Source organism: Bos mutus, chromosome 28, assembly GCF_027580195.1.
Source record: "Bos mutus isolate GX-2022 chromosome 28, NWIPB_WYAK_1.1, whole genome shotgun sequence".
NCBI classification, from domain to species: domain Eukaryota; kingdom Metazoa; phylum Chordata; class Mammalia; order Artiodactyla; family Bovidae; genus Bos; species Bos mutus.
In genome coordinates this window covers 13551666-13577860 of record NC_091644.1, presented here as the reverse complement: position 1 = coordinate 13577860, position 26195 = coordinate 13551666, and the positions used below count along the sequence as shown (strand labels likewise).

Here is a 26195-nt window from a genome sequence, read left to right as displayed (position 1 = left end):
GTAGTCTTAGTCCTTCAACTAAGATTTTAGAGGCTTGTGGTACTGTTTCTTTAGGAAATAGGCTCTGAGTCAGTTTTGCATTTTCCTTTGGCTGCAGGGAGAAGAGTCTGCTAGCATAATTAGAAATATTGCATAGGACATAAGACTTACTTATTGTGACACTTGGTTAGTCATTTTCCATGTAATACTCTCTCACGTACTTGAGTCTGGAATCTCTTATCTAAACACGTACATATTTAGATGAATGAAACTTTTGATGTCAACAATTATGGATAGCATAAAACAAAATAGGAGCTTTATCATGAGTAGCTCTGTGAATGACTATCAGATAATTTTGAAAAAAAAAAGAGAAAGGAATAATGATGTTTAGAGGTTATTTCACAAATGACTGCATCCATTAAACCATTTTTCATTATTTTTCTTGACTCCATTCTGCTATAGCAACTGGATTTTATAATCTAACGCATGAGTATTGAGAAAGTTAATATTTAATAATGTAGAGGTAACATGTTCACATCTAGAAAGTAATGAGTGTTCAGTGTTCTTGGGTGTTCCGAATAGATAGGCATCTGTTTTCTGCTACTTGTGATACCATAAGACAGAATGGAATTCTCATGTAGAAAGGTTCACAAATGGGCAATTAATATTAACTTTGCAAAGAAAGACTGTGTTTGGAACTCGAAGCCTTTTATAAACTTATACTGTCCTCTGCAGTTCCCATGCATGGATATATCTGTACACACGGATGCTGAATATCAGCATCCAAGCTACATGGTTTTTCTTCAGATTTTTAGCTGTCCTGGTGTAGACATTCAGAGCATGTGGGCAACAGCCCAGAAGACATTTAGTAGCCTAACAGAAGAACCATTCAAATGTATCCCACTTTGGTCACCATAGTGGGGATTGTTGAATTTCTAAGAAAAGAATCCTGCCTGCTTCCTTTGGGTCTTTAGGGGAGTATAAAACTCTAATGTAGTAGCCAGTTCTCAGCCTGCCAAGGTCCCAGTTTTACATATAACAGAGATCTTCAGGGAATCACTCACACTGCCCAGAGTGCAGGGTCCTCACCTGAGACAGCAATGAACCTGAATTCTTCGGTGCATTCAGGGCAAGCACCCTCAACACAAACTTTAGAAAGAGCTAACAAGAGGGCTGAGTGATAGACTAACAGGAAAATGCCTTTGGAAAAATAAGAAAGGTAATAAGAATTTACTTTCCAGACATCTGAAATTAATGTTTAGGATAGAGACTTTTTAGAATGTCATTCCTGGAGTACTTCTCTGTATTACTTTTTGACACTGGTCACCTGTTCTTTTGTGGTGTTATCTGTTCTACATGGGGACAAAAGTGGAAATAATGTCTCATCCCAGTGACCAGGGCCAATAGCTACTTGACGCATACTAACTAGAAATTCGGAGCAGGCAATGGCACCCCACTCCAGTACTCTTGCCTGGAAAACCCCATGGATGGAGCAGCCTGATAGGCTGTGGTCCATGGGGTTGCAAAGAGTCGGACACGACTGAGTGACTTCACTTTCACTTTTCACTTTCATGCATTGGAGAAGGAAATGGCAACCCACTCCAGTGTTCTTGCCTGGAGAATCCCAGGGATGCCGGAGCCTGGTCTATAATTCCTGACTTATATAGGAAATATTAGATTGATTTTTTCCTCCTGACATGCAAACATGTAAGGAGATAGGGGTGGAAGAGGGGTGTCCTTATTCCAAAGGTCCATTGTGATGGCTGGTGGTTCAGTTCCCAGTCTGCGTTTCCGTTCTCCTTTTTCCGTGTTGCACTATGACCCAAGCAGCTGTCTCTGGCCCTTTCTACATGCTGCTTCCTTTAGATTACCGTAGCTTTTTAAAATCTTCTGTGGGATACCAGACTTCTTTAAAATATATATATATATATATTTTAAAAATTTTAAAGCTCTTTGGTGCCAGTTGAAAGCCTGAAAAGTTTAAAGTATGTGATACCTAAAAGACCTTACAGGGAGAATTTTCTGGATGTGGAGGCCTTTTGTTGGTGTTGGTGATGACTCAGAATTTCACTGTTGGATAGTGGGTTCCGTTTTGCCCGAAGATGGTGATGAGATGTTTTGAGTGTCTCGAGTATGTAGTGAGGGGCTACAAAATATTGATGTAGGAAGTTGTCTGCTTTTGAAGGAGAATTTGCTCTTTGGGCCTATATGGTGTCCATTACACTGTATTCTTGAACAGGTTTATCTTTGAGGAACCATCCACCTACCTTTAATCTGTGGTACTCTGTGTGGGCCAGTTACTGCCCCAGTGCTAGAACTGGACCCAGATCCAGGTTCATTTGAGCAGTGTTCCTTTTCCTGTAGCCACAGAGCTTCATTCAGGGATAAGCATGTAACCCAACAAGGCCATGGATTCCCAAATTTTGCTTGGAACTTTCAGGCAGCAGAATTTCTTTCTGTTGTCTTTGAAGATGGTCTCGTAGATCTGCAGCTCCTGGTAAGTCACCATGTGGAGAAACTGAAGCTGGCATGGAGGAGAACAAAGCTAAGAGATAGGAAACCCCAGTGATAAGTTTGAGTGCCTGGCTCCAACCATGTGCGATTCTATGGACTTTTGCACTGTGGCATAAAGTCTCTCTTCCCTATTTACTTTCCTGAAGAACTTTGAGTTGGATTGTTTCATTTAGGATCAAAAAAGTAATCTTTTCTTTCCGAACTGTTCAACAACTGTTCAACAGGAGATTCTGTAACCTGCTCTGGAAATTTGTAGTCAGTTGCCCTAACATAGTCATATAAAGCAAGAATTCTTAATTATATATGACTGTAATCTCATTTTCTGACAGTCTCTCTGTAGTGTGAATAACAAACTACTCTCTCAACCACAAAAATCCAAAAACAAAACCCTCTTTATAAAGACCTCTTCATAAGCTTGAATATTGGTTTTCAATTGTTCCTCAGTCTTCACATTAAATGTTCTTTATTATGCAACTTCTAAACTACTTACTTCTAGATATGTACAGCAAGTGTAAACCCTACTGAGCCATGAGTCAATATGAGAATTTGTTATTTGACCATCTCCAAAGACTTTCTTGAAGATTTTATTCTGAGTCAGTCCTGGCCTCTGGTCCTAAAAGACCTGGATAGATGGTGAGGAAGCATAGATGGTGAGGAATCTGGTGAATGAGTCGCATGGAAGGTCCTGCTGATTTCTTCTATTAAGACCGCTTTAATAGATAGGGACTGGTAACTACAGTTACTAAGTGACTGGAGAAGATTCCAGTAGCATTGGGTAATGTAAACACAGGTTCTCTGCAGAGAAGAACCTGCATTTTCACTCCAGAGAAGAACCTGAACTTTGACTCCATATCAGAGACAATGGAGCTGCTTCCTTCTCACCTCCCTTTCTGGAGCCTAAACCTCTGCTTCCTGCCCCAGGATGGAACAGGCTGTAGTCAGCACCCACACTGCTCACATCCCTTCTCATTGTTCCCTCTCCCCGCAGGTACATCTGAATGTGCAGATGACTTTGCTCCAGTAACGATGAAAGAAAATACATAATTTCTAAGTCACTTGGCCTGGTGATATAAATATGTTGAGAGTTGGGGGACCCAGTGTGCAGCTTTTCTAACTCATCCCAGCACTGCGGTCAAACAAATCAATTCAGCCTTCAGAGGGGCATCCATTGCCTTGTGATTATGTTTGTGTAAAGTCTTGGGGTCTTTGATCAAAGAATAGGATTTCAGGCCAGGCCCTAATCCTCACTGCCTTAAGGTGTTTAAATGAGTTAAAAAAAAAAAAAAAGTTGATAACAGCTGGGACTTAAATTTGCCTTTGCCCAGCTTTTGTTTTGAAAGGGCTTCCATTATCCACGGCTTCCCTTTTCCAAGTAAAGATGGATCGTTGGGTAAACCAAAAAGGCAAAGAGGATCTGGGAGGAAATGGGCGGAGACTCTGAATTAATCTTCTGAGGAAGAATGTTTGATCAGCGGGGAGGAGAGAATGGAAAGCTCTGATGCTGACAGCAGGCACCTTTCTGACTAGGGTGTGATTGGCACCTTTGAAGCTTCAGTCGGGAGCCAGTGTCCAGTGGGTCAGGGCTTCCTCTGTCTGTGGGTGGTGGTGTTAATAATGTGGCAACTGGAAGGATTAATTGCAGACAAGCAGCAGGATTACGAGGAGGGCTCCTCAGCTCTAAAAGGAACAGTTCGAGGAAAGCCTCTGATCTGTCAGCCTTAGAGGAAATTAGTGGGAACAGACTAGAGAAGGCTGGAGGAAAGAAAAAGGCATTTAGGATATTAAAGCGAAATGTGAAGAGGATATTGAAATAGGGCGAAAAGGGTGGGGGGCGCTGATCTCGAAAGGCAGCGTCCACCTCTCCCTAGTAGGAATTTCCGTGATTTGTCCAGATTTCACACACGCCTTCTCTTTACGGCCCAGGAGAGTGGACTGTTGTATTTGGGTTGCAACAGGTTAGGGAAGGGTTACAGTGTAATCATGGCTGCACCCAAGTTTGCTCTCCACCACCTGGCAGCTTCAGAATGTCCTGAAACTAAGGCTCCCTGTGTAGTCTTAAAACAAGTCAGAGCATTAGTGACACCCTATCTGCATTAGCTATCTATTGTATATTTTACTTCTTACCCTTCTGGTTCAAGTCGGGATGTTGCCAATAAATCCTGTGTTACCATTAAAGAGGCCATTCATCACGCTCCCTAATGTGATTAATCAAGATACACCACAGTACCCTTAAAATGAGATCATTTTGATAAATCATGTATGACATGAAAAGACTTTATTCCTTTTAAGTGCAATTTAGACAGTAATTTTTTTCCTCATTTATGATTCATGGGAGAAACATGGATAAAATTCCCTTGCACAGTTACACCTTATCTACAGCAATAACTCAAATCTGCTTTTAGATGAAAATTCAGGGCCTTATTCACCAAAGCTGAATGCCAGCTCATTATTTTCTGGCGTTCAGTAGTCCAAAAATAATGTCCGCACATTAAGCAGCATTCTCAAAAAGTTGGAATTGGCCAAGCACCAGGCACATCAATTATACTCCATCATCCTTAATAAGGAAGAAATATCAGATGTCCTCTTGGAGTCTTTTTGAATCAGTAATGCTCAGCCTTCACCTTCCCAATTTAGAATGATTTGGAAACAAAAATGGTAGTAACAAAAAAGTATGGGAATTTCAACTGTTTTACATGATTCTTTTCTCCTGTTGCCTAAAGCTCAAAGGAGGTATTTTTCCCTCTTCCCATGTGGTTCATGCTTTTTTCTCCATTCGCTTTTTCTCATTTCTCAAATGAAACTACCATTCTTTTAGGTCTGAGTTTTATTTTAAGCTGCCCTATCTGTGATGTGGGTTTCCCCCTCACAGCTGTCACAATAATTTGGGAAGCCATTTTCATAACCTCCAATAGAAAAATAATTTGAAAATGTGCCTTCTGGTGAGATCCATCAAGTTTAAGATCACATTTTTGGTTTAAAGTCAGACACTGATGCTATTCATTAAACTGAAAAATGACTTGTTTTCCACTAATATTGAAATAAACTCTGGATGAATGTTAAGTCATGCTGGCACGCGCTTAGATAGAAAGCAAAAGGAAACACAGATATATTTAATTTGGACATGCAAAGTCAACAGAGTTTTAGGTCTTTTTGGAGACAGGGAACCAGGAAGACTGGCCGAAACAAATGTGAACAATTCGAAGTTCCTTTGCCTCTTTCACAGGATGAGAGCATTTGAAGAAGGGTTCCGTATTTCTGTGTTTTTTCATACCCCCTTACCTATGAATAAGGGCATGTAATTTATTGCCCTGCTGTTCTTAAGGGTTTATATTGGGCAGTGGATCAAAACCCTGTGTTTGACTGTGCTTAAGTAACCCAAGAGCGCTCGTATCCTGTTTTTATCCATACAACACAGCGGATGCAACAAAACTGAAGTTCTCTTGAGATATCACATTCATGCTGGTGTCCCTGTGCCTTAATCAAGTAGAAAGAGACATGAAAGATTCCTTGTGTATTATTCACATTTAAATAACATTTCTCATGTTTTTATTTCTTTTCCAATATTAAGAGCAAATTAAGAATATAAGACCATTAAGGCTGTGCTTACCTTGTTTAGGTTTTCTGTTTCACATTTATGACTTTCTGTTTTTCTTTTTTGCTAAAAAAGATCTGTGAATTTAAAAAATATGTATATATCTCATTAAAAAGTTTCCTGGTTCTAGCAACACTCAGCAAATCTCTGAAGAATGCAAGTTTAGAACATAAATATTTTAAAGCCCCATAAAATTGGCAGTGAAGATTTTTTCCCCTTAATACCATGTTCATTTCATTCCAATTTACTACCACGATTTTACTTTCCAAAGCGACTTTTAATACAATACACAATTATTTCATTTGGGGTTGGATAGGTCACCTCATTAAGCCTGCCAAGATCAGGCCTCTAGTGATCCCCACGAATATCCTCGCATTTATTCCTAATTAAAATGGCCCTCCTAAATTGTCTCAAGTTTATCAATACAAATAACAAGCTAAGGGAAATAACCACCATTGAGAAGTTGGCGGGGCAAGGAGACCTGATCACAGACCTGAGGCTGGGCCGACTGTGGCGTCTGCAGCGGTGCCCTGCCACCTGTTGGCTTTGCTTACACACAACAGGGTATTGATGTCCCTCACAGCACTGCAGTAACCTCCTCTGACCCCTGTCCCAGTTCATCACCCCCCAGAGAAAAGAAGGGGCCCTTTGAGAATCCCAGGCCTCCTGATTTTCCCCATCATTCATTTCCTTGGCCACATGTTTCTTCTGCTAATACTAAAAATTTATGGCCACGCACATTAAGGGCAGCACAAGTCCTTTCCTTCTTCTGGATTATTTCAGAGTTTCCTGTCATAAGGAAATCCAAGAAGATGTGTCCTCAGTGGATTGTATGTGACAGTGTCTGCTTCTATCTCAGGAATCTGAGGCATGATGGATACACTGTCAGTTTTGAGAGATGATGTTTTCTCCATATTTCCATTATGAACCAGGCTGTCATCTCCTAATAAATTTCTTGCATTGGTATCAATTTATTTTTACAAGCAGAGGGTCTGATGTATTTGGGAAAGGCACTGACAGCAGAGCTGGCCCGGCTTGACAGACCTGGCTCCACCTCATTTTGGAAAACTACTTTAGTTCCAAGGACAGAACTTGACCTGCAGCCCTTGAGAATTAAAAAAAAAAAAAAAAACAACTCTCTGAGAGGAAGAGAGACACATGAGGCAAGTTCCTTCTTTTAAGCCAAAATAAATCAACCTTGTAGGAATACCATGACATAATATTATTTCTAAGACAGCCTTGCAAACCCAGATGAGAAATGCCATATGTTGTTATTTACTAAAGACGGGCCATCACAATAATGCAGGGAAGCTATGGATGAATCCAGATTGTAACCAGCTAAAGATCTCATGACTTTTGTCCACAGAAGGAATCTCAGGAGTGCCTTTCTGTCTGACAAGTAAGGAGGAGAGTCCATCCGTGTACAGATAATTGATTACACATGGTGCGTATGTCCTGTTGTAGCTACTACGAAGGGTAGGAGAGGCCATAAAACCTTTGCCCTACCTTTCAAGACATTTAAATCTAGTTGAAGAAGTAAGATGTTATACAAAATTAAAGTAAAAATAAGTATAGTTAATATTTAATGAGCAATGCTAAGATCTTTGTTTCTTACCTTCCTCTTTGCCTTTAAGTGAAGAAAGGTCAGATAGCGTCATGATTAAGGCAGGAACCACTGCTGCCTGGCTTTGTGGCCCAGCTCTACATTACATACTAGCTCTACATTACATACTAGTAATCCAAGAACCTACTTAATTTCCTTGGGCCTCAGTTTTCCTCATCTGTAAAACAGGAATAGGATTTAGAACTGCCTCATGGAACTGTTGTAAAGACTGAATAAATTAACATGCGGGATGTGTTTAGCATAATTTCAGACACAAAGTAAGCACACGTAAGTGTTATCAATTTTTAACTATCATCATCATTATAATGACTGTTTTTGTCATTATCATTTTACAATGGAGGAAAGTATAGCTTTAAAAAGTTTATTGTCCAAGGTCATACAGAGGATGGTGTGTGGATCCAAGTCTTAGTCAGTAAGGCATCAGAGCACAGGAAAATGAGAAGTAGAGGATATCCAAATTGTAAATAAGTTGACAGAATCTTTGAAACTTAATTAGCTTTTTCTTACTATCGTTTTAGCACCAAACATACCTTAGATGTTATATAATAAATGTTATATATATATATACAGAGAGAGAGAGAAAGATAGTGGTATTCTGGGAATGTTTAACAAGCAGCTCTTTGGAAAAAAATATTATGCATATATACATGTACATAGCTTTTTATAATTTTATATATAAAAGATTGAGTAGTACACAGCTTACAAATAATATTTAATTATTTTAACCAAATAATATTTAATCCTTTTGGTTATAAATTCTAGTCATCTAATGCAGTCTTACCAAATATTTTTGGTTATTTTGGTCAAACTTTCATATCTATTGTCAATATAAGGTTGCAGTTGATGAATAAGCATAGTTCTGACATGAGCATTAATTCTATTCTTTTCTTACTATGTCAGAACTTCACTCTTTTGTGAATGGCATGAGCAACTTCTTTACTGAATCAGATAATAGTTTTTGAATATTTGAAAAATATTTCCTCAACTTTTTGGTGCTATTCACAATATAATGGCTATAGACACAACATAACCTTTAGGTTTAATCTGAATAATTCGTATTTTCCCATCATTTTCTTAAGTTTAAAAAATCCATAAGATAATTAATCACTAATTTGTAGCATTTGCCAATTTCTGCTGTAAATACTTCCGTCATGGCTGATGTCAGGCTACCAAAGTCACATCACTGAAGAGTTGGAAAGAGCTATGAAGTGGTATATATTATATAGCATTTCTGCTATGTAAATATAATAGACATGAATACTTTCCAGAGCATAAGTAGTAGTAAAGTTTGTAAAACAGAAAGTGCTGAGTTTGGTTATATATTACCTTTACTTTTAATATTATTTATCCAATCACAAGTATATATAATTTAATTTTAAATAACAACTGTGTTTATCAACTTAAATATGGCATTCCTGAAAAGTTAACCATTGGCTTTTGTGAGCTGGTACAGGTTGACCATAGATACCATTGGTTACATCAACCCCAAAGGGCTAAAGAGATCTGAAGTGCTCTGCATCTATGTTACATAGTCAGTTATTTTTAATAAATAACTTAATGGTTTTATTAATATGTCAGGCCACAGAACACATTGCATATTCACATGAATTTAATCATATCTCAGTGCAGGAGATGTACAAGATGCTGGTTCATTCCCTGGGTTGGGGGATCCCCTGGAGGAGGGCATGGCAACCCACTCCAGTATCCTTGCCTGGAGAATCCCATGAACAGAGAAGCCCGGTCAGCTAAAGTCCATAGAGTTGCAAAGAGTCGGACATGACTGAAGTGACTTAGCACTAGCGCTAGAAATGTATTGCTTATTTTAGTATATGTACTAAACCCAAGAAGGTTTTCTTCTCTACTGTTGAACATCAAATTCATTGCAGAATGGTTGGGATTCAGGCTGTGAAATCAAGCTGTGTTAGTTGGAATTCTAAATCCTCCATATACTACCTGAATGCTTTCAAGCAAGTTGTTTAATTTCTCTAAATCCCAACCGTCTTACTTATAAAATGATATTTCTATCTTAAGGTTGTTGAGATAGTTAAATGAAAGAGTGTGCTTAAAATGACTCCATATAAAGAGTGCTCAAGAAATGTGACATATACCTAATCATATATAGACCCTCATTACTTGGGGGTTGTAATATATTACATTCTGTTTGAACATATGACACAGACTAAATCCTCTGCAAGGATTAATGATTAGCAGCAAAGTATTAACTTGTGTTCTATCATATTTCTGTGGACAAAGATGACTGTTTCTTTAAAGATAGAATGTTCTACCTTTAAAATTACCCAAGGTATTAGTACATTCTCTCTCGTTTGATAATCCTTTCTTCATGCTTGGAGAGGTTGGTTTGTTAGGAGCTGCAAGGCATTCACTGTTAACACAGATCTTGGTCCCTGCACCCTTGAATTTGACAGTCTTGCAAAAGAGGCCAGACAAGAGCACCACTGACAGTAGCAGGAGGCAAAGTGGAGCGATGGCCAGGAGAGGTGTATCGTAAAGACCTGGGGTCTCTGATGCCGAGAAGGTGTGGGACTGGCGGAACTCCTTGGAGTGTGAGAATCAGGCTGACTTGGTTTTTAATCCCACTGTAGATTTTAGAACTGTATGGCCTTGGGCATGTGACTTATACTTTCTGGGTCTCAGTTTTCTCTTTTCGCAGATGAGAGTAGTAATAGGAGATATGCATACAGTGGGAAACCATTAGACTTAGAAAGCATTTAGGACACATTTGTTCCTGTCCCACTCCATGCCCCTTTCTTTTCTGCCCCCTTCTCCTTCCTCCTTAACTCCTATGCCCCTTCCTTCTGTCACGTCTCCTTGTCCTCTGATGGGAGGGATTGGAAAGATCAGATCAGTTCAGTCCAGTCACTCAGTCGTGTCTGACTCTTTCTGACTCCATGGACTGTAGCACACCAGGCTTCCCTGTCCATCACCAACTCCTGGAGCTTGCTCAAAATCACGTCCATTGAGTCGGTGATGCCATCCAACCATCTCATCCTCCGTCGTCCCCTTCTCCTCCTGCCTTCAATCTTTCACAGCATCAGGGTCTTTTCCAGTGAGTCAGTTCTTCGCATCAGGTGGCCAAAGTATTGGAGTTTCAGCTTCAGCATCTGTCCTTCCATTGAATATTCAGGGCTGATTTCCTTTAGGATGGACTGGTTGGATCTCCTAGCAGTCCAAGGGACTCTCAAGGGTCTTCTCCAACACTACAGTTCAAAAGCATCAGTTCTTCGGTGCTCATCTTTCTTTATAGTCCAATTCTCACATCCATACATGACTATTGGAAAAACTATAGCTTTGACTAGATGGACCTTTGTTGGCAAAGCAATGTCTTTGCTTTTCAGTATTGCTGTTTAGATTGGTCATAGCTTTTCTTCCAAGGAACAAGTGTCTTTTAATTTTATGGCTGCAGTCACCATATGCAGTGATTTTGGAGCCCCCAAAAATAAAGTCTGTCACTGTTTCCATTGTTTCTCCATTTATTTGCCATGAACTGATGGGACTAGTTTCCCTGATCTTTGTTTTCTGAATGTTGAGTTTTAAGCCAACTTTTTCACTCTCCTCTTTCACTTTCATCAAGAGGCTCTTTAGTTCTTCTTTGCCTCTGCCATAAGGGTGGTGTCATCTGCATGTATGAGGTTCTTGATACTTCTCCCAGCAGTCTTGATTCCAGCTTTTACTTCATTCAGTCCAACGTTTCTCATGATGTTCTCTGCATATAAGTTAAATAAGTAGGGTGATAATATACAATCTTGACGTAGTCCTTTCCCGATTTGGAACCAGTCTTTTGTTCTACGTCCAGTTCTAACTGTTGCTTCTTGACCTGCATACAGATTTCTCAGGGGATACTTGATGGAAAGTGTGTTGTTTCACATTAGCCCTGGTAGGATTTTAATTTTTAAATATTTTAAACCGCCAAAAGCAATGGCACCATTAAATAAAGTTTAAAAATCAAATCATTGCAAACCACATTGTTCACAAAAATCTTTGCATCTTTGCTTATTAACTTTTATCCTTTTACTCATTGCAAATATTATGTTAAAAATAGCAACAGATATATCAATACTATTCTTATATTTACTGTGTTCACTTAATATTGTGTAATAAAAATTTAGCATATTTAGTTTATATTTGGACAGAGGAGCCTGTTAGGCTGCAATCCATGGGGTCACTATGGAGAAGGCAATGGCACCCCACTCCAGTACTCTTGCCTGGAAAATCCCATGGATGGATGAGCCTGGTGGGCTGCAGTCCATGGGGTCGCTAAGAGTCGGACATGACTGAGCGACTTCACTTTTACTTTTCACTTTCATGCATTGGAGAAGGAAATGGCAACCCACTCCAGTGTTCTTGCCTGGAGAATCCCAGGGACGGGGGAGCCTGGTGGGCTGCCATCTATGGGGTCACACAGAGTCGGACACGACTGAAGTGACTTAGCAAGCAAGCAAGTTTATATTTGGTTATTGTAAATAAATATGATTATTTCCATAATGTTCAGTATTTAGATGGTTTTGGTTTTTTGAAAGTTATGACCAACCTAGATAGCATATTCAAAAGCAGAGACATTACTTTGCCAACAAAGGTTCATCTAGTCAAGGCTATGGTTTTTCCTGTGGTCATGTATGGATGTGAGAGTTGGACTGTGAAGAAAGCTGAGCGCTGAAGAATTGATGCTTTTGAACTGTGGTGTTGAAGAAGACTCTTGAGAGTCCCTTGGACTGCAAGGAGATCCAACCAGTCCATTCTGAAGGAGATGAGCCCTGGGATTTCTTTGGAAGGAATGATGCTGAAGCTGAAACTCCAGTACTTTGGCCACCTCATGCGAAGGTTGACTCATTGGAAAGGACTCTGATGCTGGGAGGGATTGGGGGCAAGAGGAGAAGGGGACAACAGAGGATGAGATGGCTGGATGGCATCTCTGACTCGATGGGCGTGAGTCTGGGTGAACTCCGGGAGTTGGTGATGGACAGGGAGGCCTGGCGTGCTGCGATTCATGGGATCGCAAAGAGTCGGACACCACTGAGCAACTGACCTGATCTGATCTGATCTGATTTTTTTGTTATAAAAATATCTGCTAAAATATTTTGGAAACCACTACTCTCGATGACTGAAAAGGTCTTTTACAGCTCTTACATTCTATGACTTGATTACTTTTGTAAAGGTCCAAAAAACGCCCAATCTATAGTCCTTCTTTCCTTTTTTCTCCCATAAGCATTTCAGAACTGCAACTCTGTGCCTAATGACCATTTAGGCACTGGCAGAACTAGAGCCCCTTTAGATCAATGGCAAACTCAGAGGTGGTTTTCCTGCAAAGGGCTTCCTGATTCCAGACAGCCTTTGGTGCAGCCCTCCACCCAACCCGCCCCTTCCCTGAGGGACTTCTGCTCTGAATTACGCCTCCACCCCACCTCCTCAGTCAGCTGAATGCTGGGCTCTTGATCTGACTCTGCCTTTTGCCCAGTTTTATCCTTTCTTGGTCCCTTGGTTCCTCACCCTCATCCCTTTTTACCCTTTATTTTCCTCTCATTTTTGTTGGCTTCTGTCTCTGGACAAGAATATAGTTGCTCCTGTTCCTCCACCTTCCCAACATGTTGCGTCTACAGTGGAGGCTTCCTGTCTTCCCACTGGAAGGCGTGCTGCCTCTACCTGTGAGCAGGTCGGAAGACTCCATCCTTAGGCTGGTTCTGTGGCTCTTAATCCTTGAGATGCTGTCAAGTCTTTACCTCTGCCTCTGGCAACTTGGCTTGTGCTTTTGTGTTGAATTATAATCATGGTATATAGTTTTCTCTTTGACATTAAAATGTTTTATTCATTCAAGCATTATGCATTGACATCTTTCTGTATTTCTGGCAGCATGTTGGGTACTGGGGTTAATAGTATAGTTAATCTCAGAAATTTAATAGAGTTAATCTCGAAAGCTCTCTGTTAGTATGAAGAAGAAACAAGCAAGAATGTAATTACTGGTCCATGTGCTCAGCTGTCATCCTAGAGGTTAGGGTCAAAGTTCTGGATGATGCAAAATATGGGGATCAGGCTATGAGTTGGTGACTCTTCCTAACCAGCATTAATCATGATTTTTTTTTTTTTTTTTTGGATGAGTTAAGAATGCAACTAAGGTCCTGATTTTATTTTTCTTGGTATTCTCTGCAAAGGGCCTGGCATATAGTAGGTGGTTATTAAATCCTTGATAACTAAATGAGTGACGCTTTTTCTTATGAGAGAAAATAAATGTTTTTAGAAGAGTCAGCTTTATACCACAGTTTCAGGGAATGAATTGTGATGAAAAGCGAAGATTGCTTTTACTTGAAAGAGGCTGACAAATTTCCCAGACCTGGGATCACTTTATGCAGTGTATGATTTAAGGGTGAGTGAGCATGCCAGAGCGCTCCACTTGAGCTGAGTGATGGGGAATGAGTTGTGGAGCTCTGGTCTTAGATGGTATTTTGTGAAAAATAGTTGGAGATTTATGGCTATTAAACAACTTTGTAGCTGCCCCCTTCTTGTTTTGAAGCCTGCCAAATATCTCCTCCTGCGGTCTGTATCATGCTCCTGCCGGGCATCCATGATATTCAGACATATCCACTGGAATGCAGGTTTCCGTGGAATGCACCCAATGGGAGGGGCTTGAATTGTACAGTTCATCTGAAGACATTTGTTTTCTGGAACCACGGAATGAAATTCTCACTTTGCAAGTCTCTTTTACTGTATTTCGTTGAATCTTTTCCAATGAGGTTGCCAGAGTTCTAGCTTCCTTTCTGCATGATGGAAACTGCAGAGCACGGTATATTAGTGACCATTATCATTAATGATGTGAGTTTAAAAAATTATTAGTAACTCTCCAATTGTGAGCAGGAGACAAGTACAAAAACCTGCATATGCTTTGGCCAATCTTAAGTAGAAAGACTTACCAGGTAGAATGAGCATCTTAAGCCTTGGCATGAAGTGGGGGATTTATATTTATTGCTATTTATCCACTTTTTCTATTCCGTTGTTACAGTTCAGTACCTTAAGAAGAATTAGAACTGGGATATTTCACCAAAAAAGCCAACCAGAGATGGCCTTAATTCATTTTGTGCAAGTACTGGAAAACTGTTAGAGAAAGTGTCCTCTAATTATGGGTTTTCAACATCAGATGTATGGATTAGGTAGAAACAGGACCCTGTTTTTTCAATTTTCATGTTTAATTTTGAGAAATTCAAAGAATGTAGAGAAGTTTGAAAAATAACAAGCATGCTTAGTTACCCTACAGGATTTGTATTTTCTAATATGTTGTTTTTTTTTTTTTTCAAGTGTTATGTTTCAATAAAAGAAATAAACCTTAAGTGTAAAATTGAAGCTCCCCACTTTCCATTAGCCCCAATTCTGTTACTCTGTTCTCTGGTAGGGGCAACCATTTTCATGAATTTAATATTTAACTTTTATATTTTTTAGATCTTTCCATATACACATGAGATCAAAGAACTACACATTTACATAAATAGTATTGCACTGCATTTATCATTTTGCGACTTGCATTTTCACTTTGCATTAAATTTTTAGACCTATTCAAATTGAGATCTATAAATCAGCTTTATTGCTCTTAAGTGCTAAATATTATTCTGTCATATGAATATACAACATTTTATTTATCCATTTTCCTCATTGATAGACATTTGAATTATTTCCAATTTGTTCTGTTGTAAATAATGCTGCAATAAACATTGTTTTATGATCTACCTTACAGACCTGAGTAAAATTTTCCATAGTGTATATATTTTAAAGGGAATTGCAGTACCAGTTTTCAGTTTTATTAGATATTGCTAAATTACTCTCCTAAGTGGTTGAACCAATGTACATTCCCACTGGCAAAAGATGAGAGGTTAAGAGTTTTGTTGCCCTTGGTTCTCTATAGCACTCTTTATTATGAGACTTAAAAGTTTGCCAACTATGATGAACAAAAAATTGTACTTTGTTTTAATCTGAGGTGCCCTTAGGGCTAGTGAATTTGACCATCTTCTCTTTTATTTATTGGCCACTCAGGTTTTCTCTTCTTTGAATTATCTTTTATTTTCTTTTGTCCATTTTTATTATATTTTTATTTATTTAGAGACAGATATTCTAAATGCTAATATTTTATTGTAGATGTTACAAAAATCCTCTAACGGGGAGATTCATAAAGTAAAATGTGAAAGTGTAATTTTTTGCCATGGATGGTTAGAAAATTTTCCAAGTACTTAAAGATTTGAGAATCATTTGTAGTTCTGAGGAGTCTGATTTACCCCAATTTTCCTGATCCCATTTTAGGCATATCTGCTTTATCCACATAAAGGAAAACATTATTTAAAAATTTCCACTAATGTTTCTATTATCTCATTCCTGATATACTATGAATGTATTGCTTCAGTTTCAAGGGTAATTCTTTAATCAGGAACAGGTAATGTGCAAATATAAGACACTGTTTTGTCCACTTCTTTCATATGATTGTGCTTTTCTGAATCAAGCTTCTAAGCATAATCTTCAACATCACTATTAAAAAGATCACACGGACTTCATTTTGCTAAAAGTCAAGTCAAAGAACTGGTATTTAGAATCTTGGTTTGTACCAGTTTTCCCAAACATCCAGCCACGAAAGTCTCACCAAAAGGCATAGTTTGCAAAATTGTTCTCATCCTGGTTTCTTTTCCATGACTTGAGTTTATAAATGGACACTGAGCAGAAAGTAATTAAATGCTAGGCATAGAATGATGACTGCAAAACAGAACTAAAGCCACACAATTTTTGCTTCGACTAAAACTGGAAATAAAACTTAAATCACTATTTTACTCTTGGTTACAAAACATGAATGTTTTGCCCAGTCAGAGATATTTGCTGAGAGGTAGTTTCTTCTAGTAATTTTAGGAAAAGCTGTCATCAAATTGTCAACAGCCCAAATTGAGATTAAAAATACCAAGAAACATCACAATATAGCAACCTAAAACTCATCCTGGATCTTCAGGCTTTTTTAGCAATGAGATCGAGCAGAAACATTGACAGGGAGAGAAGCTCTGGCCTCTTTCAGAGGAAGTATAGTAGATCTGTGGAAGGACAGCCCTGGTTGTTCCTCCCCTGCCTCAAGCAGGAGCAGCATACGATGAATAGACGCCATACTTAGAACATTCTCTTTGTGTCTCATTGATCAAATAGGGAAGCCCTATTGATCAAATAGGGATTACAGGAGACCTTGAATGCCAAATGGAGAAGCACCTGGTGATTCTAGTGTTTGAATTTTAATCTAATTGCTGATTGTTTTATATGATTACAGCATCTGAAAAAGTCTTTAGGTACTTTTTCAAATGTTTTTCTTAGGGACTGAACTTTGATCTTTCTGGACCCGATACCCTTGAATCAAGCTTTAAACACAGTATATTTCTCTTGCTGCTGGAGTTAAGTAATGCTACCCAAAATCTGTCTCTACCTTAGGGACATAGCTTCTGCTTTTGCACCATTCAGAACTCTTTCTCTAAGTCTCCACTGAAAGCCGCTTAATCAAACATCTCAAATGTCAGAAACAGGGTTTAAAGGGTTTTTCTAGCAAGTAGGTCTAATCTCCTACTTAGTTTTGATTCCCATAATGTCTATAATCTCTTTGGAGAAAAGGCCTGCTCCTACTAGGGCAAATATATCCCATAAATGTATTTCCTTTTCCAGAAAGAAAAATGTAGCATTAATGAAATTTACTTTTTCATGAAGCTTGGAAAGGTTGTAAGCTTAGGATTTTGATCCTAGCAGATGTTCTTTTTAGGATATTAAAAAAAAAAAAAAGTAGTGTTTGATTCAGAAGTCTCAGTAAGAATTGCAGCAGTGATGCTTCGTGTTCCACGCTACCTCACTCTGAATATGACATACTGGTCAGTAGCCCGGAGTGACACCCGGCTCTCCAGCTGTGGTCTTTCCTCACACCTTAGCCCCCATGGGTGTAGCACTAATTAGAGACAGAGAGCAGCCTGGGTCACACCATATCAAGGTGGATGGTTAAAGAACTTTGCATGTAGGAAAAAAAGCATCTGCACAGATAGATTTCATATCGTTTTCTCTCAGTCCTCCAAATGGCAAAGTTTTGTTGATAACCATTGTACTTCAAATTTCAGATGATTTTTTTAGTGCTATTGTTAAATGTAGCCACAACCCCAACTGCAAGGTCTTCGATATCATGTATCCTTCTCCTGGGTCACTTCATGCTTCTTACGTCTTCACCTTTCCCCTGTCTCCATGCCGCATTGGGCCCAGGAAACAAGCCCTCTTTGTCCCATTCACCCTGCAGGCCGAGCTCAGCCTCTTCACTGGTTCCATAGAAATCTATGTACAGTAAGGGTTTAATCTGTGGGAATTTGGGGTAGAAATCTATTGGGGAATAACTGTGACAGAAATCTAAGTCTGCATCATTTCCTGCCCTCAACATCTCTTTTCCTTCTCCTCCTCACAATTCCACTCAATAAACAAACCATCCCCTTGTCTCAGATCCCTTCCACCGGTACCAAGTCCCCTCAAAGCATTGTATTTGACCTGACACTTACCAAAATATTATCTCAACAGAGACAGCTCTTGCTTCCTAAGAAGAACCTTGGTCCATAACATGTTCTCCAAACCCAGATCCCAAGGAGACAAGTTTGGTAAACAGAAGTGTTTAGTGTTTGGCGTTGCTCATGTTGGTGTGCTTTTTTTTTTCACACAGGCCTCCAGTGACAGCGTTGCTGTGTCTCCTAAGAGCCGCTACACACCCCTGCCTTCTGCTTCCAGGGAACTCACCAGTCACCGAGGTAGGAACCCTGCTTTTTATTGCGTTTTGTGGCTACAGGGAGAGATACTGGGCTGTGCAGAGCTCGGGAATCATTACTGCTGCCTTGGCACTTTGGATGGAACAAGTGATTTTCAAGTCTGTGATAAGAAAACCATACCTGTCAAGCCTCATAATTTTGACTCACATTAAATAGAATTTAGTGGCAGTCTTTTGGGAAGGCAAATAGGTCTATGGTGGAATATAATTTTGTGATTTTTTTTTTTTAAGCAAAGAGATTATCACACTTAAAAGTTACAAAGGAGGTCATTACCTCCAGAGAAAGTGGTGGAGAGAAATTGGGAAACTCACTAATATTTGTAAAAGTGTCACTATTTGGGAGTATTATAGTTGAAATCTGTAATTTCAAAATGAGTGAACTCTACATTACAGCTAAAAGGATAGAATCAATATGCAGTTTTCCTTGAATTCTCTGATCCTTAAAATTTTAATTTGGCTTACCCAGCTCTTCCAAAGCCTTGAATTTCTATTGTCATCTCTAGAGTCTGCAAGGAATATAGTTTAAACATGCTTTATCTCCAACTGGCTGTTTAAGCCAAGGACCATGTGATCACTTCTGTTTTAATTGGTTAGGACAGGAAGAGGCCATGTGATGTAATTTGTTTACCCCTTTTTATTCTAGTTATGACCACAGTCATATTTCATAGTTACAAATCTATCTTCCAAGGGTAAGTAAGAACAGGCTTAGGTTGAGGGCTCTACATACTTTTACACATCACTTCCCCAAGCAGAAAATTGCTCTGTTCATTCAAGGGACACTGAATAAGGGCTCTTCCAGCTTTGTCATCCAAGCTGCATTGCAGGATGGGTGGGTAGGAGCCAAGTCTGTAGAGATTATCAGAAAGTGATGGAACTGGCCCTCTAGGGAGATGTGGGGGCTTTGGTTAAATGGCACACTACCATTCTGTAGGATTCCAGGTATCTGTGACTTGGACTTGTGTTTTCTGTTTGATATCTGGATTCAGTGGAGTTGATTTAATTAATTGATTAATAATTAGTATTAATTAACACATAATTAATATGCATTGGTTTAATTAGGGTTCAGTTGTGATTCCATTCTGAAAGTGTGCAATTTGTGAAAATCAATTTTGCTCAACGTCAAGTAGCATAAATAGCTGCCAATGTGTTTTTGAGGGGTATGAACAGATCTCTTCTGAATATTCTTATGAAGGTTTTGAGTATATCCCTTTAAAGACTTGTTTTTCACAGGGGTGGGGGGGATTCCTCTACACAAATTATTATACCCTGTCTAGAAGGAATAACAAATTAAGCCTTGCATCATAGTCTCATGGATTTATTTATTAGTCTCTTGTATTTGAATTGATTGAGTTTGTGTTGATTACATGAATAGAAACTGAAGTCTCAGAGCCCTCAAGCCTGCTTCAGTTCATCTGGCCATGAAATTGAGATTTCACAACAGGAGGACTTGATCAAATAAGTGATAGTCATCAGTAACGGGGCAAAGGTCATCTGTCATTGTAACAGTAAAATAAAAAATCTGAACCTTGAAGAAAAGGAATATAGAGCAATAAGTTTTGAAGATACTTGGGTAATACTTGGAATATGGAAAAATGCCTAGTGTGATCTGAATTAAAATAGACACTCTTGATTGACATCAGAGTATAACACCAATGGAAAAAGTGTTATTTAATAGAAGCCAAGACAAATGTCTTGATTTTCTTGAGCAATTAATATATATTTAATACATTTGTTGCCTAATCATTGCTAAGTACTTGGATGTTGAAAAAGCAAGTCAGCATCATGAAAGATGGCCAGGTCTTTGGACTTATGGTCATGAGGAGACCAGAAAGAGAGAACCAAAGATGCCTATTAGGCTGAATTACTATTGGGCTGATATGTGTAGGGAAAATATGAGACTAATATATTTCAGCTTGGCATGAATCATGCAGTGACAAATGAGGAAAACGATAGTTTTCAGCACCAGAATGAAACCACTTAATGACATCTTGTTTGTTTTTTTTTTTATTTAAGTTAAAGAAATTATTCTAAGTTTCTGATTCCTTAGATCACCAAACTCCTTGAGGGTCATTTGTTAATATTTCCATGGAAACAGCCTACAAACATTTATCCAGAGAGATGCTTCCACGTTATAAAGCAAATTACACCAGTTGTTTCCCAGGTGAAATCCTCCATGATGTCTGGACTCAGTCTGTAAAGCCCTAAGTGGAAATTCTATTTGCAAATACTTTTTGATTCATCTGGTTCCCAATCTCTTTTCATTCCGCACCAGCGACTACACAAACTGGTAGGTAGTCGTTCATGTACAAATTGCTATTTTTCTATACATGCCATTTTCCCTGTGCTTGTCCTTTTATGTGACTTCCAATGTCGAGTTTGATAGGCCAGGGATCCATGTCCTTAGGACTGTAGATTCAAATGCAAGAGGAGTCTGAGCTCAGAATAATGATCAGGAGTCAGGGGACTCTATTTTTCCATCTATAACGTACAGATAAACCAGACCTCCTAGAGATAGTGATGCCCAGTGCTCTGTGCTTCCTCTGGGAGATTTTTAATTATTGCACCTTCATGGGATTTCTCCCCTTCTTAATTTCCTTTGTTGCTGTGGGTTGCTAAGTTGTGTCCAACTCTTTGCGACCCCATGAACTGTAGCACATCAGGCTCCTCTGTCCATGGGGATTTCCAGGCAAGAATACTGGAGTGGGTTGCCATTTCCTTCTCCAGGGGAATATCCTGGAGCAGGAAGTGAACCTGTGTCTCCTGCGTTGGCTGACGGATTCTTTACTGCTGAGCCGGCTGGGAAGCCCTTATCTCCTTTGTGTAGTTGCTTATGTTCTGCTTTATATAACACAGGTCAGGTCTGTGTATGTCTTGAACTCCTTATAAATGCACAAGCTCCCTGAGGGGCAATATAGATTCTAACTCTTTTCTTTCATATCACTAACTCCTACTCAGGTATAAGCTGAAACACCACAGCTCCAAGGAAAGCTCCTCTGATCCCACTCTATCCATTTGCATTCGGTCAGTTTCCCCTTTTCAGGGGCTGTTTTCCTGGACAGCAGCTTTCAGTGGAGATCAGGGTGGGGTGGAGGTTGGAGGTACGGGTGTTTACTTAGCACTGTATCTTCAGTGCCTGTCACAGGACCTCCTACTTAATCAGAGATCCATAAATATTTGTTCAGTAAACGATGAGCGATAGAAACCCAGGGGAAAGGCAGTACCTTTGGTACCTCTAACTGTTATCTAAGTACCTGGTTGCACATAAATTGCAAGGTAACTTGATTGCATCTGAGGAAGGAGACCCATCTGCCTTTGGGGGTGAGCACATACTGAAGGGAGAGGCCAGTCTTAGAAATGGCAGGCCTCAACTCTGTTGCTTTCAGAAACCCAAGTCATCTTGGACGGGAGCTCTATCTGTTGGTTCATTGCCAGACAGCATTTAGCCATATTGCATAACTTCCAAGTAGATCATTATTTTGAAGTCATAGTTGTCAGACTCTGGTGTTTGGCTGACGGAAAGGAATAGGATGAATTAAAGCAACTTATGGAGTTCTTGTACTAGTACAGAAGCTCTCAGAGAAGGGACTGGACTCTCAATAAGATGCAGGTTGTGGTAAAGATAGAGTTTTAGAACAGTCCACTTAAAATCTCTCTGAGAATTCTCCTCTAGTTCTGAGCATGTCTTCAAAATATGGGGATATGGTGCTGTATCAGTGATGCCAGCTGCTACCTGCTGCTGGTCTGCACGCTACATCATCAGTGGGTAGCCACATTTATGAGGAATGTTGAAATGTTTGTGGGAGAAATGTCTCTTTCAATATATCCTGGCCATAGGATGTACCCCTGAAAGCCATAGATTGCTACTTTTTATCTAGTAGCTATTAGAAGTAGAATTTGCATCTTTATTAACCATTGTGTCTTTTGGGAAAACATTTCTATTTAGAGCAGAGACCATCAATACACCCAATAAGGTGGGGAGGGTAAATATTACTGTTCTCATTTAACAGAGGAAGATACTCGCAGCAATTGGTAGGAAAGACGGAATCACTCAGCAACATAGGAAAGGAAAAAATCCAGACTCTGTGTCCTTGGATCCCAGGCCACCCCAGTTATTTGTCCTTTACACAGGATGCATGAAGCAGATGCAGGATTCACTGAGGCATTGTGCTGGGGGAAAGAGGAGAGAACGTACAGGAAAAGGCACAGCCGGAGCTGTCCACTGTCAGGGGTGCGTTCCCAAAGCCCGTGTGAAGGCTGTGACAAAGTATGGCATCCTTGCCTGTTCGGTCAAAAGAATTGCCTGTTACGCCTTTCTGATACCCTTTTATAAAAAAATTACAAATCTACACATGCAGAAGCAGAGACAATTTGAAAAGCCAAAGAGGAAAATGCTCTGGTACCAGTCTGAATTCAGAGAGGGAAAATTTAATGCACACTATTCACATTATGAAAGACTTTAATGTAAGGAATCAGAGGCTTACACATGCAGGAAAGGGCTGACGGGGCAGGTGTCACCCCGAGTCTCAGCTCAGAGACCTGTGATTCTTAAGAGCTTGAGGACCATTTCTGTGCATCTCAGAAATCCTTGGGCATCTCCTACTAACTTTCTCAGTCTGCGGCACTCAGTTCTTCAGACTTTATGGACTACCCACATGTTGCCCTGCCCCTTCTTTCTGGATTTCCAAATCATACTGTCTCTCTCTTTGGCCCACTCTAACCAAGAACCATGCACAGAGGGGATTTTGGGAAATGTAGTTTCTAGCCTCTCTGATCTGCAGAGAAAACCTCAGGAGTGGATAGTGTCAGTGCCCAATTAAAACAGACAAGTCAGCACATCTACTGTAATCCTTGCCAATAGCTATCACAGTGAGGGTTTCATTCCAGTTGTTTGCACACACCCATTTTGCAAAGTAACTGCAAAACCAGTGAACATCCCTGAATTATTACTACCCCCACCTCCCAATGATCAAACAATCTGGAAGATGTACCATAGTTAGCTTGTCATATTATGCACTGGACTTTAAAAGTATGAAAGAGAGCAGGAAGCTGAGAGGGAATCTGTTATGAAAACTTGCTGGGGGATGATAATACCCTATGTCTATGTGTTGTTGGAAACCTTGCCATTATTTTTATTGACACAGTTGTAAGAAGCTCATCCTCTTATCCAACCAGGGGCTTGGTCTATTTGTGTTGGGAATTGATTGCTGGGACTGTCACAGAGTGATTTACATAGCAACTTATCATAATTAGTTATCATTCGCAGTTTCCTTAATGTGCATTGCACTTTATGCTTAGCAATTGATTTTTCTGTATTTCTCCATGAAGCAGCTCAATGAGTGTCATCCAAAAAAGAAGAAAAAGACAGAAAGAAAAACTGCAGGCATTTTTTATTTTTATTTTTTAAACAGTTTTAGCTTGAGATATCATAAAACACATTTTCACAGAAGTCGTAAATGCAGAGAGTTTTGCTTTAACTATTTAAATAAGCCAAAGTGAAATGAATCAGAGGAAAATTAAATGGATATAAATGAAGATGTGTCAACGTAGGTGAGGATGCTTGGAATGGGGAGATGTTGGCTACAAAAACTGTATGCCACCAGAAAGAATACTTCCAGGAAAGCTCAAGATGGGGCTGCTTGATAACCAAACTTCATCATAATTTGTTTTAGCTTATAGGATTTGAAAACAGTCTTTCTCCTTCAGACAATTTAAAATCCTTTTTCTATTTTTCATATTTCTACCATCTTGCTAAGGTCAACCCACAGGGAATGTGAAGGCTTAAGTAGACTTGATCATTATAAATGGAATCTACACAGAATAATAACAAAGACTCAAGGAAAACAAGTGTATTTATTTGCTGAACTCTTACCAGTTCAGCATCAAGAAGTCTTCTTGCCTATTGCTTGTTGGTTTTCACTGACCATTTAAAAAGACGGAATAAGCGATCCCATGGTTATGCTGACCCTGCCAGGTGGTTCTCACCTAAGATTAAACTCATAACCAAGGTGACCTGTTTATTTGTGGCCTTCTGTTCTCCCAGAATATTTTGATTAGTTTTTCAAGGGAGCTAACCATCAGATAATCATCAGATTATAATCATCAGATGATAATCTCAGAAAATGTGATTGATTCATTAAAGATTCAGAGAAGCATGATGGATCCAGCTTTCCTCTATGGAAAGTATATGAAAGCTGTGGATAAAAAGAAACAAAGACGTGGGTAGGGATATCAGCAGAGGGAGAAGGAGAAAAAGAGAGATAGAAGAAAACTGAAAAAGAAAATGGAAAGTTGGCAATTGACATGGAAGCACTCCTCGCCGAGGGGGACACGGTTGGCCTGTGGCTCCTGCCAAACAACTGCATCATCTTGGCCCCCCTGTCTCGGATTCTGTGCGCCATGGCTTTGCCCTGGACGTGTGGGGGCAGAGTGTGTTGATTCCCTGTGCAGAGCTATTATTAGCATTTTCTAATTATGTAAAATACTTTCCTCTGATGACATTTTCAACAGAAGCTCTCACTTTCGTGTTTTCTTCCCTTCATAATGCTTTCATGGGCTTAGAATCTTGGGGGAAGTCTCAGATGCTGAGAGATGCTAAAGTTTCCTTTATTTAATCGAGGTGACTAGTGATTTGACAGTCATGGGTGACAGGTTTATTTTATCTGTGTGGCAGCGGGAGTCTATTTTCAGTGTGTGCGCTCTGTACCTAAGTAAAAGGACTTTACTAAGTGCTGAATAAATTGTACTTTCCTTTGATTCTAGACCTTGCTGAAATGGTTTAAAAACTCTAGTCTGGGTCATCAAATTCATCTCCCTGCTGCTTTGCAGGGTCAATAGCTTCACTCTCTGCAGAGCAAGGCTGGGTGGATTGGAATGGAGGGTGGTGTAGATTAAAACTTCCGCATATATATAGATAGATGTGCATGTGTGCTCTCGCTGGCTGGGAAGCTGTCAGTGATGGAAGAGCAAGCCAAGTGGAATCTGAAGATGGATGAATCTGTTAGACTATTACCAGGACTGGCATGGACTTTAGCCAGGAACTTGAAGCAACCTCCTTTAAGCATTTGAAATCCATTGGGGTCCATTTCCTATCCTTTTTCTCCAAGGATGATTTTTCATTTGCAGTCTCCGTGATTGCTTTATTTCTACTCTTTGGACAGAACTGTGGTGCACTCATAGACACACAGGGGCTATGGACTTGGTTCTTTCATTCCAGAAGCAAAGCAAGGAGGGGAAAATGGAATCTTGCTCCACACTCCCAACAGTAATAATCCTTACTTCTGTAGGATGGGAAGTCAAAAGGATAACCCTTCCACCAACAGATAGACCAAGTAAAAATAGTGATAAAAATACGCCCCTCTATTTTTTTTTTTTTTTTTAAAGGAGGGTCTGGAATTGACAGAGTTGGAGATGAAATGTCCTGAAGTTTTGAAGATGTGGGCTGGTTTTTCTGCCTTCCATTGCAAGGGAAGAGCTGGGATGTGATCAGGTGTGACTCCTAAGATGACAAATCTTGCCCTGAGCACCAATATTCAAGGAGTCCTCCAGTATATATGTATGTGTGTATATATATATACATATATATATATACACACTTAGAAACAGAGAACATGGTATATGTCTTGGAAGAATTTATAGTTTGGTTAAGGATATATCAAAAATGAAGCAATGCCAACCAAACAGAT

The 26195-nt window shown here is 39.5% G+C and overlaps 1 protein-coding gene across 1 annotated transcript in view; it reads left to right on the top strand.

Moving 5' to 3' along the window:
• LRMDA (leucine rich melanocyte differentiation associated) overlaps positions 1–26195 on the top strand; it is an 861351-nt gene that overhangs the window by 571663 nt on the left and 263493 nt on the right. The window contains exon 5 of the mRNA XM_070364611.1: positions 18412–18496. Coding sequence (XP_070220712.1) covers positions 18412–18496 — 85 coding nt within the window. The remainder of the gene's footprint in view (positions 1–18411; positions 18497–26195) is intronic.